The sequence below is a fragment of the Equus asinus genome, chromosome 6 (genome assembly GCF_041296235.1).
Source record: "Equus asinus isolate D_3611 breed Donkey chromosome 6, EquAss-T2T_v2, whole genome shotgun sequence".
Lineage (NCBI taxonomy): Eukaryota > Metazoa > Chordata > Mammalia > Perissodactyla > Equidae > Equus > Equus asinus.
The window spans coordinates 11911931-11929252 of NC_091795.1; the positions used below are offsets into that span (position 1 = coordinate 11911931).

At 37.7% G+C, this 17322-nt stretch overlaps 1 protein-coding gene across 1 annotated transcript in view; it reads right to left on the reverse strand.

Annotated features, from left to right (window-relative positions):
- Positions 1-5672: 5672 nt before the first annotated feature.
- Positions 5673-17322, reverse strand: part of SLC9A2 (solute carrier family 9 member A2) — an 88518-nt gene continuing 76868 nt past the window's right edge. Inside the window, exons 9-12 of the mRNA XM_014854121.3 lie at positions 11467-11563; positions 9432-9563; positions 8110-8200; positions 5673-6475 (exon numbers count right to left, since the gene is read on the reverse strand). Of these exons, the coding sequence (XP_014709607.2) occupies positions 6105-6475; positions 8110-8200; positions 9432-9563; positions 11467-11563 (691 nt within the window). The 3' untranslated portion in view covers positions 5673-6104. The remainder of the gene's footprint in view (positions 6476-8109; positions 8201-9431; positions 9564-11466; positions 11564-17322) is intronic.

Below are 17322 nucleotides of genomic sequence, written 5' to 3' on the forward strand. Positions count from 1 at the left end.
TTCACAACGTGGGACAGGAGATGACCTTTCTTGGGGCTTATCAAAGAATCTATATTCCCTTTGGAATGGCTGGGACCCAGGTTCTTATCCAGACTGAGAATTACTTTTGTTTGTGGTAGCTTGCCTACCTAAACCTATCCTTAGTTTGCTTAATGAAATTGAAACCATGTGAAATATCCAACATGAACTGAATGTAATGTGTTCTGAGCTGACTGTGGGCCTGGCCGTGTGGGTCTGTGTGCACACGGATGGGTGTGTGCTCTGTGTGTGCTGTAGTCTGTCCTTTGGCTGAAGCACAGGCCTGTGCATCACGAAGTCCAGCTTCTGACAGTGCCAGGCAGTGATGCCCCTGACAGGGGTGAGCATTTTCCTCTGGTCCCCTTCAACACACATTCACCGTGCCATCTCTTTGGAATAAACAACACACTAAAACATGCCAAGTTGCAACTGCCATTCAAAATAACTTTCTAGCTAAAGGTAAGAACTTAGACTAGATGCCCAACAGTAAGAGGTAATCATGGTAGCAAATATAGAAAACAGTTTTGATCAGGTGCCAAAAACTGTGTTAGTGAAAACCTAAAATTGGGTGAGTTGATAACATTGCATAATCTTTGAAAACCATTTGCTAAGACAATGGTTGGCATTAACCTGACTTTTCTGTTTGGATTGGCTCGAAAAGGCAGCATTTCATATTTCAGAGCATATGTTATTTTTGAGCCCTCTGCAAGAGCCTATTTACATATAGAAAGTTGATGGACCAATTACAATCTTTATTTCTCTAATCAATCAGGTTCTCTAACACAGTAACAGTGTTAGCCTAGTTTGAGATATTGTATGTATCCGAAACTAATAGAATTGAAATTCTTAAAACTTAAATTCTTACCTCTCACGAATTTCAGCTATTGTGACCTCATGAGAATGGTTTTGATATATAAATATAAAAATTGGAATTTCTCGAGATGTCCTGGTTTCATGTGATGTATTAATTTTCTCCGTAATTGTTTAATCAAATATTTCCATATGATTTAATATTTAAAGTTTTGTATGACATGTCACTGAGACCAGGAAAAATTCTCCTTCATCAGTGTACATATATCAAATTTCTGTTTGGCAAGCAGAGTTACCATAACTGGATGCAGAGAGCCGCATTTAAATTAGACATTTAGTTACCACTTGTACTTACGACTCAACAGGATCCAATGAAAGAAAAAAGAAAAACATTTGACTAATTGAAAAAATTCTGTCATAGTAGTGAAAATAAAAAAAAAAAACACCATCAGTGTGTCTGTCATTCTGGTGTCTGTCATTCTGTCTAGTGGGCATCTCATCGAGGGACATTTCTATACCCTACAAGGATAACAGAACCCCATAAAACTACTGTAACATACAGAAGTACCCACAAGTCGGTTCTGAACCATTCAAAATCATATGCTGTCTATACTGAAAAGTTGATAATCTCTTTGCATTAGGTATGTTAACTATATGCAAAAAACTCATTCCCTGACGGTACAGGTAAGAGAACTGACCCACAGTTTATTCTTAGAGGCAGTAAAATTCTATTTGAAAAAATTAGAAAACAAAACAAAAGGGATTGAAAAACTATGTGCCAGCACAACACTAAAGATTTTCAAAAGCCATGTGGGTGTTTCATCACATCTCTGTGGTGCCTGAATGACATTGGAAAGAATTCTAAAGGGAAGTGCGATTTCTCTTGGACAAAGCTGTGGTGACTGCTGGGCAGCAGTTACCCAAACACAGCTCTTGCTTGCCTGACAAGTGGGTTGAAGAAAGGGCCTGGTTAAAATGAGGACTATAAAGTACCAGCAAGCTACGTGTTTGCTCTAATAGTGAAAAAACGAACAGAAAAACTCCTGATCGCCAGACAGTCCTGACTCATGAGGCTTTCTTGTTCAGGTTGATGAAGGGAATCAACATACAGTACTCAGGTCTCAACAGATGATGCTAACAACTCAACTGGACAAAGAAATCTCTTGAATCTCACTCTTTAGAAAATAAAGTTTTTTCCTCTAAGATCAGGAACGAGACAAGTCTGTATACTCTCATCACTCCTAATCAACATAGTACTAAAGTTCTAGCTAGAGCAATCAGGCAAGTAAAAGAAATACAAGTTATCAGAATTGGAAAGGAAGAAGGAAAATCATCTCTATTCGCAGATGACGATTTTCTATGTAGAAAATCCCAAAGAAAGACTCAACCAAAAAACTTAGATCTAATCAATGAATTCAGTAAAGTTGGATACAAAATTAACACAAAAATCAGTAGCATTTCTATACACAACAACATTTCTGGAAAAGAAATAAAGAAATTGATTCCATTTACAATAGCATCAAAACCAATAAAATACTTAGAAATAAATTTAACTAAGGAAGTGGAAGATCTCTATGCTGAAAACTACAAGGCATTGATGAAAGAAACAGAAGAAGACACAAAAAATGGAAAGGTATCTTGTGTTCATGGATTGGAAAAATTAACATTGTTAAAATGTCAATACTACCAAAAGCCATCCATAGATTCAATGCAATCCCTATCAAAATTCCAATGGCATTTTTTACAGAAGTAAAAACACTCCTAACATTTATATGGAATCAGAAAAAACCCTGCATAGCCTATGAAGTCATGGGAAAGAAGAACAAAGCAGAAGGTATCACACTTCCTGATTTTAAGCTATACTATAAAGCTACAGTCATCAAAACAGTAAAGTACTGGCATAAAAACATGCAAGTAGAGGGGCTGGCCCCGTAGGCCGAGTGGTTAAGTTCGTGCGCTCCGCTGCAGGCGGCCCAGTGTTTCGTTAGTTCGAATCCTGGGCGCGGACATGGCACTGCTCATCAGACCACGCTGAGGCAGCGTCCCACATGCCACAACTAGAAGGACCCACAACGAAGAATACACAACTATGTACCGGGGGGTTTTGGGGAGAAAAAGGAAAAAATAAAATCTTTAAAAACAATAAAAAAATAAATAAAAAAAAATAGTCTGCTAAGAGTTCTCATCACAAGGAGAATTTTTTTTTCCTTTTTACATCTTTCTTCTCTTTTTACTGTGTATAAGAAAATGGATGTTAGCTGGACCTATCATGATAATCATTTCACAATATATGTAAATGAAACCATCATGCTGTATGCCTTAAACTTAGACATTATAAGTTCATGGTGTATGTGATGTATATCAATTATTTCTCAATAAAACTGGAAAAAAAGAATAAAGTCAAGTGTGAACTTTGAACTAACAAAATATTACAGTTCTCATAATTGTTTATGAAATGCCGGTTTTAACATAAACATGATTTGGGCAGTGCAACAAATGCAAAACATGCTGAGACATGTAATAAATAACTGTGCTTCTCTATGCTTTTTATATAAATAAATGTTGCCTCTTTTCGCTTGAGGCAGATTGTCGCTGAGCTAATATCTATGCCAGTCTTCCTCTATTTTACATGGGACGCCAGCACAGCCTGGTCTATATGCATGTCCGGGATTCAAACCTGTGAACCCTGGGCTACCGAAGCAGAGCACTCAAATTTAACCACTACACCACTGGGCTGGCCCCCAAAACACGTTTTTAAAAAGTATCAGACTTTGGGGCCAATTCCTAGTCGTTGGCTAACTGACGTAACTGTTCCCAACAGTCGGTCCTGAGCATTAAATATAAAGAAATAAGCCCTAGCTTTGCACTTATAGGTCGTTCAAATCAAATTTGTTACAACAAACACCAAAGACCCATCAGAACTCTATATTCACACGGGAACTTGGGGTGGATCAAGTGTTGTTTGAATGAAGGGAGGCATTTACAAAGGGTTGGGGATGTTTCTGTACTACAGAAATTTAAATTGTTATGATAGTAAAGGGTTTCAGCTCCAGTGTCCACAGTGTCTAGAATTTGATAATTTTATAAAAAAGAAGAAAGTATAGAGAAAAAGCTAAATGAAGTCAAATTTATTTTTCATTGCTTTTGTCATTCAACAAAGAAAAATTTAAACTGATAATAAAGATAAAATGACAGAAGTGCTCCTTTTTAGAAATTTACACGTCATCCAAATTCTTTATCTAACTTTTAATTAGCAAAAGCTGAATTTTGTTTATCTGCTTAACAAGAAGAAGTGTTAGAAAAATTTTCATGTTTTCTCCTTCAGTTTCAGAAAGTCAGACTCATAGTATTTATTAATATAGGACACCAGGAAAAATCAGAAAATTTATCTTTAAGGTCATTTTCCATTTCAACCTTCCTTTTTAGATTTCATAAACTACAACTTCTGAAAATTTACTTTTGGCATTCTCAAAAATATACATCATATCTCTTGATGAATCATATTCCTATAATAAAATTCTAAATTAAAAGTCAGTTTCTTTTCAGCAGATGAAATATATATCTTTACATATTTTTATTTAAAATTGAGATTTTTGGCACAGAGTTCTAAGCTTGTTGTTTTCAAATTGTGCCTACACTGCTTTCCACTAATCAGCTTGGGAGAGTTTGGGAAAGAAACGGTGTTCTTTACAAATTTGTGCCTTGTGTTTATCCATCCTTCAGTCCCATGCCCAACAATCCAGCAGTATTCCAAGATTTTAGAACTTGAGAAAAAAGGCTAGAAGATTTACTTCTCCACATTGTGGGGTAGAAGTGGGGATAGAGAGCCAGTGACAGGAATCTTGAAGTCCTGTATCGTTTTGTTTAATTATTTCATGTTTTCCCACCAATAGTACTGTGGTCACTTGTGTCCTTTGCTGTATCCCCAATGTGAATTCAAGGGACTACATGAGTGGCTTCATTTCATATCTAAACTCAGAAATTTAGTCTTGTTCTAGTCAAGTTTTAAAGAAGGGTTTTCAGAAAGAATGACAGGCCAATGAAATCTACAGTTTAAGAGACAGAGATTCAAATACTAACCTTGAAGGATTATGTTCCACATCTTGTCTTTCTGTTGTACTTTTAAAAGTGCTCAGATGAGTAGAATCCATTTTTACAGGACGAATCTGAGTTACTACTTTATTGAGGGGGTGAGGTAACAAATCAGAGACTAGTGCAAAAAAATAAACCTCTCACATTTTCCAAAGTGCTTCCTGAACAAAATCCAAAACCTGAAATCTCATCAATTTGTTACACATTGGAATACTGCTTATATAAAGGTTCATCCTTGTCTGCTTAGAGCCTCTGACATGGGTTCAAAGTTCTAGAATGTTCTACAGAAAAATTCTAAAGTAGGTGGTCGTAGGTGAGCATGAAAGGGAATCTCCTGCATCCTCCTCCCAGTATTGCACAATATAAAACCTGCCAACAAGTTGTAAGCAGGCTCTGCCCTACCTCCCCCCAGGTGGAACTTCATCAAAAGCTGCCACCAAGTCTGTTACACACCTTAAGCTGGTTTCACCCAGCCTTTCTATCTGCCCCATTTAAACACAAAAGGAAGATGGAATCTATCTGTCACCCCCAAACACATGGTAGAATGAGGAACAAATTAAAAAGCAGCTGAATCTTTTCACAGGAATCTGCACTCTGGGAGCCAGGCCACCTCACCTGCCTCCATGTTCCGACTGTCTCCCAGTCTGAGTCTCGGCTCTTTGCTGTGCCTTCCTTTACCAACTGGTCATCAGCTCAGGAGAGGAAAATGCCTGACTCTGAGCTGGTGGCCCACCAGCCCCCAGGAGCCGCCCTTTACACCTTGGAAAGATGTTCTGAGAATTTTTAGTGCCATTCACTTAAAAACTAATTTATACTTTTTATATTACATATACATATTTTTTCATAAATAAAATTTGACATATATGTATATATTAAAATTTTCACCAACAAGGGTGTGTTAAAAATTTCAAGTTCTGTCATTCAAGTTCAATAAAGGCACACATTTTTTTTTCTTTAGGCTTGCAAAGAATACAATTTCTAGCAACAAATCATAAGACACTTTCTTTGAATTTTCTTCTTCTTGGAATAAGCACTCGTCCCTTAATCAACGGCATGACTCTACTACCCAAAGTATTTCGATGCCTAGAGGGTTCTACGTGGAGTCCACTGCTGTGTCGGGAAGCCGAGGGACCAAGCACAGGCGCCGCTCGGTCACCCCACCTGGGCTGCGCTGGTCATTTCCATTAAGGCTTCTCACTCCCGAATCGAGCTTTCCGGTTTCCAGGCTCCGACGCCCTTCGGACCAGCCTGGGTGGCGGCTTGGGGCGGAGGCCTTCAGCCTCACTGTCCTCCCCCGCCGGGCCGATGTCGCCCTCGGAGAGGAGGGGCTGCCGGAGCACGGCGGGGGTCTGCGTGCCGTCGTCTCTGCTGCGGGCAGCGGGGGGAGTGCCGGGCTGCCGGCGGCCGGCATCCGCGTCCACCTCGTTCTTCCACTCCATTTTGTAGGACTGGGGCGCTTTCTTGGAGAACTGTTCTGGCAAGAAGCGCCTCGCTCGGGGCTGCAGGTTGAGGACGGTGGTCCCGGCATCCGTGTCGGAGTCGCTGCTGTTGCCATCTGCCACAGAGCAAAAGAAGGACGACATAGGCTAGCATTTTAGGGAGATGGTGCTACAAGAGACTGACTAAGCAACACATCAATGGGTCCTGCAACAGCTGTGCCCTCGGGCTCTGGGGTTGGGCGTGAGGGGGCAGCGGTCAGAGGGCCCACCAGAACTCTAGCTGAGAATAATCTCCCTGAGCATTTTGTCCACAGAGTGTGTTCATACTAATTTTGAGGCACTTACTATGTGCCAGACACTGTACTAAGCACTTCAAATGTATTAACCTATTTAATCCTCACAATCACCCATTTTACCGATGAAGTAACTGAGGTTCAAGAGACAGTAGCACGTGGTGGAACCGGATATCAAACTACAACTATGTGCGGCAGCAGCTGTGCTCTCCCCGCCCCACAGGCAGGACCCCAGAAGGGCTGAGCTTAGTGTCTGGCACACAGGAAGCAGGCCAATAATCAGCTGCTTTTATGAAGATTCTTGTCTTGATCTGGAATCTCATACACAGCCTTGTTTATTTCCTTTATGTTTATTTCCTTTATATTTTCATAAAAGGGTCAACACAACAAGGTGCACCTTCCAAATATGGAAGGAGGTGAGGCATGCTGAGAACCAGGTGATCGTCAAAATTGAAGTCCTGGAGTCCTGTGGGTAGGACAGCGATGGGTGCTGGCCCGGGACCTGAGATTCTTGGGAACCGAGAGCGTTTTTTATTTTAGAGATTTTATTTTTTTCCTTTTTCTCCCCAAAACTATTAGTACATAGTTGTATATTCTTCATTTTGGGTCCTTCTACTTGTGGCATGTGGGACGCTGCCTCAGCGTGGTTTGATGAGCAGTGCCATGTCCGTGCCCAGGATTCAAACCAACGAAACACTGAGCCGCCTGCAGCAGAGCGCACAAACTTAACCACTCAGCCAAGGGGCCGGCCCTGAGAGCATTTTTGATAGGCACACGGTGGTAACATGGCCCACTGTTCAAATAGTCAGTGCTCCCTTTTCCTCCCTTCTCATTTGTCATCTCACCCTCCAATACCACTAGCCATCATTAGACTTTTCTCTTCTTGGTTAATTAAATAAACAAGTAAAAAAAAGAGGGGAGGGCTATTATTCTTACATCCCACATTTTAATAACATGATACCCTAACGTGTCTTCTAGGGCTCACATAAAATGGGTTGGAGTCCACATAAAGATTACCATCAAAGAAAGAGGTCTTAGCAATCATGTCAAAGCTTTAATCATTATAGCCAGAAGTAAAATTTATGGTTGCCTTTAGGAAAATACGTTAGAATTATTGTAAACATTTACCTTAGAAATATTGTAAGAATTATTGAATTAAATTTAAACCGTTGAAGATTTAAAACTTTCTATCTACCTGTTCACTAACCACATGGTGACAATATTTGCTTTTGCTCTATCAGATAGAATCATCATGGAAAATAAACAACTGAACTATTTATCATGTGCACAGAACTCCACTCAAAAATCATGTAATGCTAATAAAAGGTCACCATATTATTATTTCAGATTTGCAAACTACTGAAGTCATTGTCCTTAATGAAGAAGAAGGGGGAAATGTTTTTATTTTATAAACATTAGTAAAGAAGTTTAAAGTCTACTCTGACTGTATTCATTACCTGCATTAGAAACGTTCTTTTTCTTCTGTAGCTTTTCTGGAAGCTTTGTATTTTTTGGTAAGGATAAATACCGGGAGGTCGAAGTGGAAGCCTGTAAAAGAAATAGAAAACCTTATTTAGACCATGCAGATGTCATTTATCATTTAATTTTATTGTTAATTTATTATTTAAAATTTTATGGCAAACGTTGTTAAAAACTAAAATTTTAGTTCTGATTCCAGAATTATTTTGTGAGGGGCTGTAGGATGAGGAATAAAGTTTTCAGCAATAGCTATTTTATTTAAAATAACTAAATCTCTTCTAAAATATAATGAAAATAAGTCCTAAGGAAAAGGGAAATAAAATGGGACCATTAGAAACAAGGTGTGAAAACCACTGGGTTTTCTTCAAGAAAAGCTACGGAAACACCTGTTTACAGGAGTATTACTAAAAAAGACTCCGAACCTGTATGTATGGGGAAGAAGATATATGAAAAATGTAGCATAGTTAAGTTTTATTTATTTTAATCTCTTGAAAATCAAACAAAAAGTATTTCTATAGCTAACTCGCTCACATTTCTAATACCACAGTCTCCAGAAATTAATTTTTAATGGATGCTACCACATTTCACACATAAAAAGAGGATAATCTTGTTGACACATAACCTCTTTGATCTGTGATGACCCAATACAGAATATTATTAAAAAGGAGATGCAATGCCTGCTATGTTACATCAGTCAATCATAGTATCATTTTGAAAGGGCTTTCCTCATCTATTGATGATGCCCTGGACCACATGAAATGCTGAGCAAACTGCACTGGGAACAGCGCTCCCCCAGGCCCTGGGGCCCTCCTGGAATCCCACCACATGCAGGCCAGCTGCCCCGCCTCGGGCTGGACCTCGCCCTGGAAAGCACAAATATCACTTCCCAAATGAAGCTTGGCCCAGCCTGTCTGTTTAAAACTGTAACTTCCCTGCGCTCCCAACTTCCTTCCTCAGCTCTTTTTGGTTTGTTTTTCTCCAGAGCACTTACCGCCTTCTAACACAACAGATAATTTATTTATCCTGTCTATTGCTGATCGCTTTCTCCCCATTAGAATATGAATCCTACAAGGCAAGGGATCTTTGTCAGTTTTGTTCACCAAGTATTCCAAGTGCCTGGGCCAGTGCCTGGAACACAGTCAGTGTTCAAGAAATGTCTGAACAGACTTTATCATTAACCCCGTTCCAGAACTCCTGTGAATCAACCCTCAGCAGCCATTCTGCCCACATAGCCTCTGGCACAGCTGTGGACTCTGCTCTTGGACGCCGTCTCCACCCCAGAGGCACAAGCTCCGGTTACCCTGTGCTGCCGGTTCAAGCTGCTGTCTTTCCTAATGCTCTCTCGCAAACTGTGCCTTCGGCGGATCAGAATCTCCTTGGCTTGTCTCTCACTCGTGTCGGCCGTCAGATTGTGTCTGTTGTAGGACAAAGTCTGAAATGAAAACACAAGCGAAATGTTACAAAGAACTGATCACTGCTCCAGAAATTCCAGAATCCACTATGTTTCTGTGGACTTGCCCCTCAGCTAGCCACTTAACAACTCACGTGCAGAGCAAAGAAAAAGTATGAAAGTTCACATTCTTTCAAATTTTGAAAGCATTCATCTTCTAATAAAAGTCAGTGAATAAGTTTGTTTTTCATTGAAAAGTATGATCTTTATAAATGAGAAAAGCAGTTGAACTCATCAAGCACCTCTGTCTACCCGGAAGTACTTTATATGTATTGACCCATCATTAGCATCTGGGGAAAAATGATACAAGCGATCTTCATACATTCTCTGTTGAATAGTAATTACTGGCATAAAAACAAACCACTTTGAACCACTTGGTGGAGCCATGTCCCTTTGATTAACTTATAAGAACATTTCCTCTTCTCAACGGGGTTGTCAAATTGAAAAGGCCGCTGCCACCACCAGCAATGACCATGTCCTAGTCTTTGAAGCAGCAAAATGTATAAACTAGGGCTGTCCATGGCATGCCTTTTTAGTTTTATAAGCTATATAGAAATCTCTTTCCTATAATACGTTATAATTAGTAACTAAGTTCATTTTCTGATAGAATTAATGTCTACTTCTTGGAAATATCCAAGTGTCCAGAACTATCTTAGGCCTAGTAGAGATTACCGAAAGTAATATAGAACAATACTCAATTCCTGCCTTGAAAAATTGACTAGTTGGGCATTTAAAGCTAACAAAATAGTATGAACTCCTGAAATTGAGCGCTAAAATTATGTGGTACACCACGAGCTCCAAGTGCTATCGCATTTATTCCCCAAGGCTGGCAGCGATATGAGGGTGTTGGGGAAACCTTAACAATTGGAGAATATGGATCGGCTGACAGGAAGCAGTGGGACATTCCAAGTGGAGACAGAAAAGAGAGCAACACAGGCCAAGGAATGAAGACAGCACCCTCCAGGGGGTTTGGGGTGGGTGGGTGAGGGAGACGTGCAAATAAGTTGGATAAAGTGGAACCTGGAAATAGAGATCCCAAATTCTGAAAGAATATCTAGCCTGGAAGCCACAACTGTTGTTCTGTTTCATTTTAAGCAGGAGAATGCTGCCATTAAAAGGTGCTTTAGGAAAAGGGTGGCGCAACAGTAATGTAGGATGGAATGGGGACAGCCTTTGGGGAGATCAGATAAGAAGCTACAGAAATGACCCCGACAGGAGTGAGGAGGACTCCTGACAGGTGGTGTGGCCCGTGTGCCACTGAATGCCTCTGTACCCCAATTTCTTCATCCATAAAAAGGAGACAATAGAAATACCACTTGTTAAGGATTAAACGAGTTAATAGACGCAATGCATGAAACGGGGCTTAGCAAAAGAAAAAAAAACCCACCGCTCTCTACGTGTTAGCTAGATTACTAGCAAATTATTAGAATGAGGTGTTAACAATGGAAATGCAGGGAAAAAAGTGACTCAGAAGATACATTAAAGGAAGAAACTATAGCATCATACAAATAACAAAGAAGATTAAATACATTTTTAAAAGTCTTCCAAGCTATAAAGCTATTATATCATTAAAAAAAATAAAAAGAGCAATCAATTACTTTCTTCGCCATTGGTTAACACATTTTTTTTTGTATCTCTAAGTCAATAGTAGCAGAACTTCAAGGCAACTCCAGGTTTTACCCCTGGAGTCTGGGAGGAGAATGGTACCCTGACGAGACAAGACACTGTGAAGCGGAGTCTGATAGAAGAGAAGATGCCTGGTGAGGGGCCTGCAGAGGATGGCATAATGGTTGGGCAATATCCACTAAAAGTGGATAGTATGAAATCACAAGACAGATTTTCAGCCAAAGTTCAGTAGACATTTCGCTAAATAAAATATTCTCACTCGCTGACGGATTTGATAAAGATTTCTTGATAATATCTCTCGAATTTCATCCATTTCACCAGGTGTCAGCTTCCTTATTTTTTCTTCACGACAGTCACTGTGAAAGTTTAGAAAAAGAATATTTTACTATTCCACAAATATTGGGATCATCAGTTTTCTTTCTTAGAGATATTATTTAAGAAGAAGAATCAGTTTAAAGAATAACATAGGAATTATTCAATATTTTAAAATAATTCAAAATTCTAAAATTCTTATTTGAGTGTCAAAATTATTCACGATAGGTTTAATCATGGACAAGTTTTCAGAGTCTGTTTATGGAACTTTTTTTTCTTTCTTTCTTTCTTTTTTGGTGAGGAAGATTGGCCCTGAGCGAACATCTGTGCCAATCTTCCTCTACTTTACATGTGGGTGTCCACCACAGCATGGCTGATGAGTGGTATAGGTCTGCACCCAGGATCTGAACCCATGAACCCAGGCCACAGGAGCAGAACATGCTGAACTTAACCACTGGGCCACAGGGCTGGCCCTGGTTTTTTTTTCTTTTTTTTTTTTTTAGATTCCACATGTAAGAGAGATCATATGGTATTTGTTTTTCTCTGCCTGCCTTATTTCACTCAGCATAATGCCCTCAAATTTCATCCATGTTGTTGCAAGACTGCATTCTTTTTTATGGCTGAATAATATTCCATTGTATATATACATACATACATATATATATATATATATATACACACACACACACACACCCCACAATTTCTTTATCCATTCATCTATCAATGGACACAGGCTGTTTCTATACCTTGGCTACTGTAAATAATACTGCAGCAAACATGGAGGTGTGTATACTTTTTTGTTAGTGTTTTCATTTTTTCCAATAAATACCCAGAAGTGGAATTGCTGAATCATATTTTTAATTTAATGAGAAACCTCCTTACTATTTTCCATAGTGGCTGCACAAATTTACTTTCCACCAACAGTGCACAAGGGTTCCCTTTTCTCCACATCCTCATCAACACTTGTATTTCTTTTTCTTTTTGGTAATAGCCATTTTAACAGGTGTGAGGTAACATCTCATTGTAGTTTTTATTTGCATTTCCCTGATGATTAACGATGTTGAGCATCTTTTCATGTGCCTGTTAGCCATTTGTATTTCTTCTTTGGAAAAATGTCTATTCAGATCTTCTGCTCATTTTTTAATTGGATTGTGTTTCTGCTATTGAGTTGTATGAGTTTTGCATGTCTTTTGGATATGATTTGCAAATATTTTACACCATTCAGTAGGCTGCCTTTCCGTTTTGTTGATGGTTTCCTTTGCTGTGCAGAAGCTTTTTAGTCTGATGTAGGCCCACTTGTTTATTATTGCTTTTGTGGCTCTTGCTTTTCATGTCAGATTCAAAAAACTGTCACCAAGACCTATGTCAAAGAGCTTACTGCCAAGGTTTTCTTCTACGAGCTTTATGGCTTCAGGTCTTATGTTCATTTTTAATCCATTTTGAGTTAATTTTTGTGTATGGTATAAGACAGTGGCTGAATTTTATTCTTTTACATGTGGCTGTCCAGTTTTCGCAACATCATTTATTGAAGAGACTGTCCTTTCCCCATTGTATATTCTTGGCTCCTTTGTTGTGAATTAATTGCCCCTATATGCTCAGGTTTATTTCTGGGCTCTCTATTCTGTCCCGTTGATCTATGTGTCTGTTTTTATGCTGATACCATACTGATTTAATCACTATAGCTTTGTAATATAGTTTGAAATCAGGGAGTATGATGCCTCCAGCTTTGTTCTTCTTTCTCAAGAATGCTTTGGCTATGTGGGAGTTTTTATTATTATTATTATCAACTATTAAAATTATTACCTATTAAAATGATCATGTTATTTTTATCCTTCATTTTGTTAATGTGGTATATCACATTGACTGACTTGCAGACGTTAAACCATCTTTGCATCCCTGGAATAAATCCCACTTGATCATGGTGTATGACCTTTTAAATATACTGTTGAATTCCCTAATATTTTCTTGCGAGATTTTGCATCTTTATTCATCAAGGAAATTGGCCTGTACAGGCAGACCTTGGATATATTGCAGGTTCAGCTCCAGAACACTGCAGTAAAACCAATATCACAATAAAGTGAGTCACACAAATTCTTTGGTTTCCCAGTGCATATAAAAGTTATGTCTACACCACACTGTAGTCTAAGTGTGCAATAGCATTATGTCTAAAAAAACAATGCACATATCTCAATTAAAAATACTTTATTGCTAAAACATGTTAACCATTATCTGAGCCTTCAGTGAGTCACAATCTATTTGCTGGTGGGGAATCTTGTAAAAAATGCAATATCTGTGAAGCAAATCAAGCAAAGCACAATAAAACGAAGCAAGCTTGCAATTTTCTTTTGTTGTGGTTTCCTCATCTGGTTTTGATATCAGAATAATGCTGGCCTCATAAAATGAGTTTGGAAGAATTCCTTCCTCTTCTATTTTTTAGAAAAGTTTGAGAAGGATTGGGGTTTATTCTTCCTAGAATGTTTAGTAGAATTTACCAATGAGCTGTCTGGTTCTGGACTTTTGTTTATCGGGAGGTTTTTGATTACAGATTCAATCTCCTTACTAGTAACTGTTTGTTTGGATTTTCTATTTCATCATGATTCAGTCTTGGTAGGTTGTATATTTCTAGGAATGTATCTATTTTTTCCAGGTTGTCCAACTTGTTGGTGTATAATTGTTCATAGCATTCTCTTATGATCCTTTGTATTTCTGTGGCATCAACTGTAACACCTCCTCTTTCATTTCTGATTTTATTTATTTGAGTCCTCTCTCTTTTTTTTCTGGTGAGTCTCGCTAAAGGCTTGTCAATTTTGTTTATCTTTTCAAAGAACCAGCTCTTAGTTTCATTGATCCTCTCTATTGTCTTTTTAGGCTCTATTTCATTTATTTCTCTGTTCTAATCTTTGTTATTCTGCTAATCTTTGCTATTCTTTCTAACCTTTGTCCTTCTGCTAACTTCAGACTTTGTTGGTTTTTCTTTTTCTAGTTCTTTGAGGTGTAAAGTTAGGTTTTTTAATTTGAGACTTTTCTTGTGTCTTGAGGTAGGCATTTATTGCTATGAACTTCTCTCTTAGAACTGCTCTTGCTGCATCCCACAAATTTTGGTATGTTATATTTCCATTTTTGTTTGTCTCAAAGTATTTTTTAATTTCTTCTTTGACCAATTGGCTGTTCATGCAAACAAACTGTATGTTTTTTAACCTCCATATATTTGTGAATTTTCCAGTTTTCTTCATGTAATTAATTTTTAGTTTCACATCATTGTGGTTGGGAAAAGATGCTTGATATTTCAATCCTCTTAAATTTATTAAGACTTGTTTTGTGGCCTAACACATGGTCTATCGTGGAAAATGTTCCATGTGCACTTGACAAGAATGCATATTGTGCTGTTTTTGGATGGAACATTCTGTATTTAAGTCGATCTGGCTAATATGTCATTTAAGGCCAATGTTTCCTTAATGATTTGCTGTCTGGATGCTCTATCCACTGATGTAAGTGGAGTATTAAAATCCCCTACTATCACTGTATTGCTCTCTATTTCTCCCTTTAGAGCTTTAGGTCCTAAGCATAGTTCTGAAGTGCTGTCTAATGTTCCTAAGTGAAAGAAGGCTGTGATGTGCCTTCTGGAGAAAATGTGTGTTAGGTAAGCTTTGTTAAAGCATGAGTTATGGTGCTGTTGGCCATGAGTGCAATGATAATGAATCAACAGTATCTATTAAATAAGGTGTCTTTAAACAGAAATATATATAAAACAAGATTATGTATTAATCAGCTGATGAAAACATTGTGACTAGAGGCTCACAGGATTTTCTGTATTCCCCCTAGGAGCAATGACTCAATAGTCACAAATCAGTGTTGACAGAAACTTTGTAGAATATAACTACTGTAAAAAACCCAATGATATTCAACTGTATTTATATAGTTTAACTCCTTCAAAAAGGCTTTGAGGGGGCCTCCAAAAATATATAAATAGATAAAAATAAAATAAATAGATAAGAAGATAAATTAGGAAAATAAATTAAAGTTAGGAAGGTTAATATATATAAATGCAGATCTTACAGAAGATGGGCAAGGACACACAAATTAAGGAGCATAGTTCTCTTACATTTTTTTAAGTGCAAACTTGCTATTACTGTATACCAACTATAACACTAATTACTTAGGTGCAAGCACCTATGCACAATGGGTAATGGATACACACAAAGGAATGGACACAGAAATTTCTGGCTTCAGCAGGACAGACTTATCTAGATATAGATCATTCATTTTTGCCTCAACCTCAATTGCTCAGATGATTTTTAAAAAGCTTATTTTTAGATTGAGACATTGTTGTTTAGACAGCTTTCCGGCTTTCTCGTAAGGTTTTTTGATTAGCAAATTTAATTCACAGAATTTTAAAGTTGGAAGAAACAAATAAGGTTAGTACGTAACAATCTTTTTGGCATCTGATTCTTTTGTACAATGTTCCCATCAGGTCTTTGCAAGCATATGTTTGCATAACTCTACTGATAAGTGCACAAGTACTTCCCTTGTTTATACTTAACACCTTTTTATTAGAATAAAATACAAAGAAAGAAAAGTGCATGAATCTTACATGTACACCTCAATGAATTGTCACAAAGTGAATGTACTTATGCAACTACTGCTCAAGCCAAAAAACAGAACATTAACTAGAATCCCAGAAACCACTCGTGGTCCCCTAACCAATCACTACTCCCTCTTTGCCAAAGATAACCATTCTCCTAACTTCTAATTTCATAGATGTGTCTGAATTTGAATTCTATATAAATGGAGTCTTTTAAATACAATATGTGGTCTTTTAAATTTACCTTCTTTTGTTTAGCACTATGTTGGAGATTCATCTGTCTTATCGCACGTAGCTGTAGTTAATTCATTTTAATCATTGTATAATATTCCATTACATGGATATACCAAATTTATCCATTTTACTGTTGATGGGTATTTAGCTTATTTCCAATTTTCAGATATTAAAAACAATGCTTCGATGAAGATATCTCATATATATATTTTGGAACACATATGATTATTGAACATTTGAATATCCTATTTTGTAAAATGCCTGAACAAGTCTCTTGTCCATTTTTTTTTTTTAGGATTGTCTTTTTTTTTAGACCTTTGTCAGTTTTCTGTGAGGCAAGTATCTTTTCCCACTTTGTGGTTTGCTTTTTCATTCCTTTAATGAAATCTTCCCCTATCACAACATTAAGAGGACATTCTCTATATAATCTTCACTTTATTGTTTCACTCCTCACATTGAGATATACAATATCCCTTGACTTGATACGATGTGAAATACTGTTCAATATCATTTTACTTCCTAATTATCAAATGACCCAGGACAATTTTTTTTAAAGCCATCTTTTCTCCACTGCTTTGTACTGTAGACTTTGTCATTAATTAAGTGGCCACATACAGGTGGGTCTCTTCCAAACTCTTATTTTGATCTGATCTGTTTGTCCTTTTGTCTTGGCCCAGTATCACATTGTCTCAATCATGGTAGCTCTGTAGTAAGTCTTGTTACTTAATAGAGTAAATCTTCCAAATTTGTTCTTCAAAATTATCTTGATTAACTTTGGCCCTTTACATTTACAGAGAAATTTTAGGACAAGATTGTCTAATCTCACACACACACACACACACACACACACAAACCCTGGGATTCTGAATGGAAGTGCTTTGAATTCATAGGTCAACTTGAAGAGAATGGAAAATTTTACAATATTGAGGCTTTCTCTTAATCTTTAACTTATCTTTTTTGGCCTTTCTGTGAGAGGTTTTGCAAATT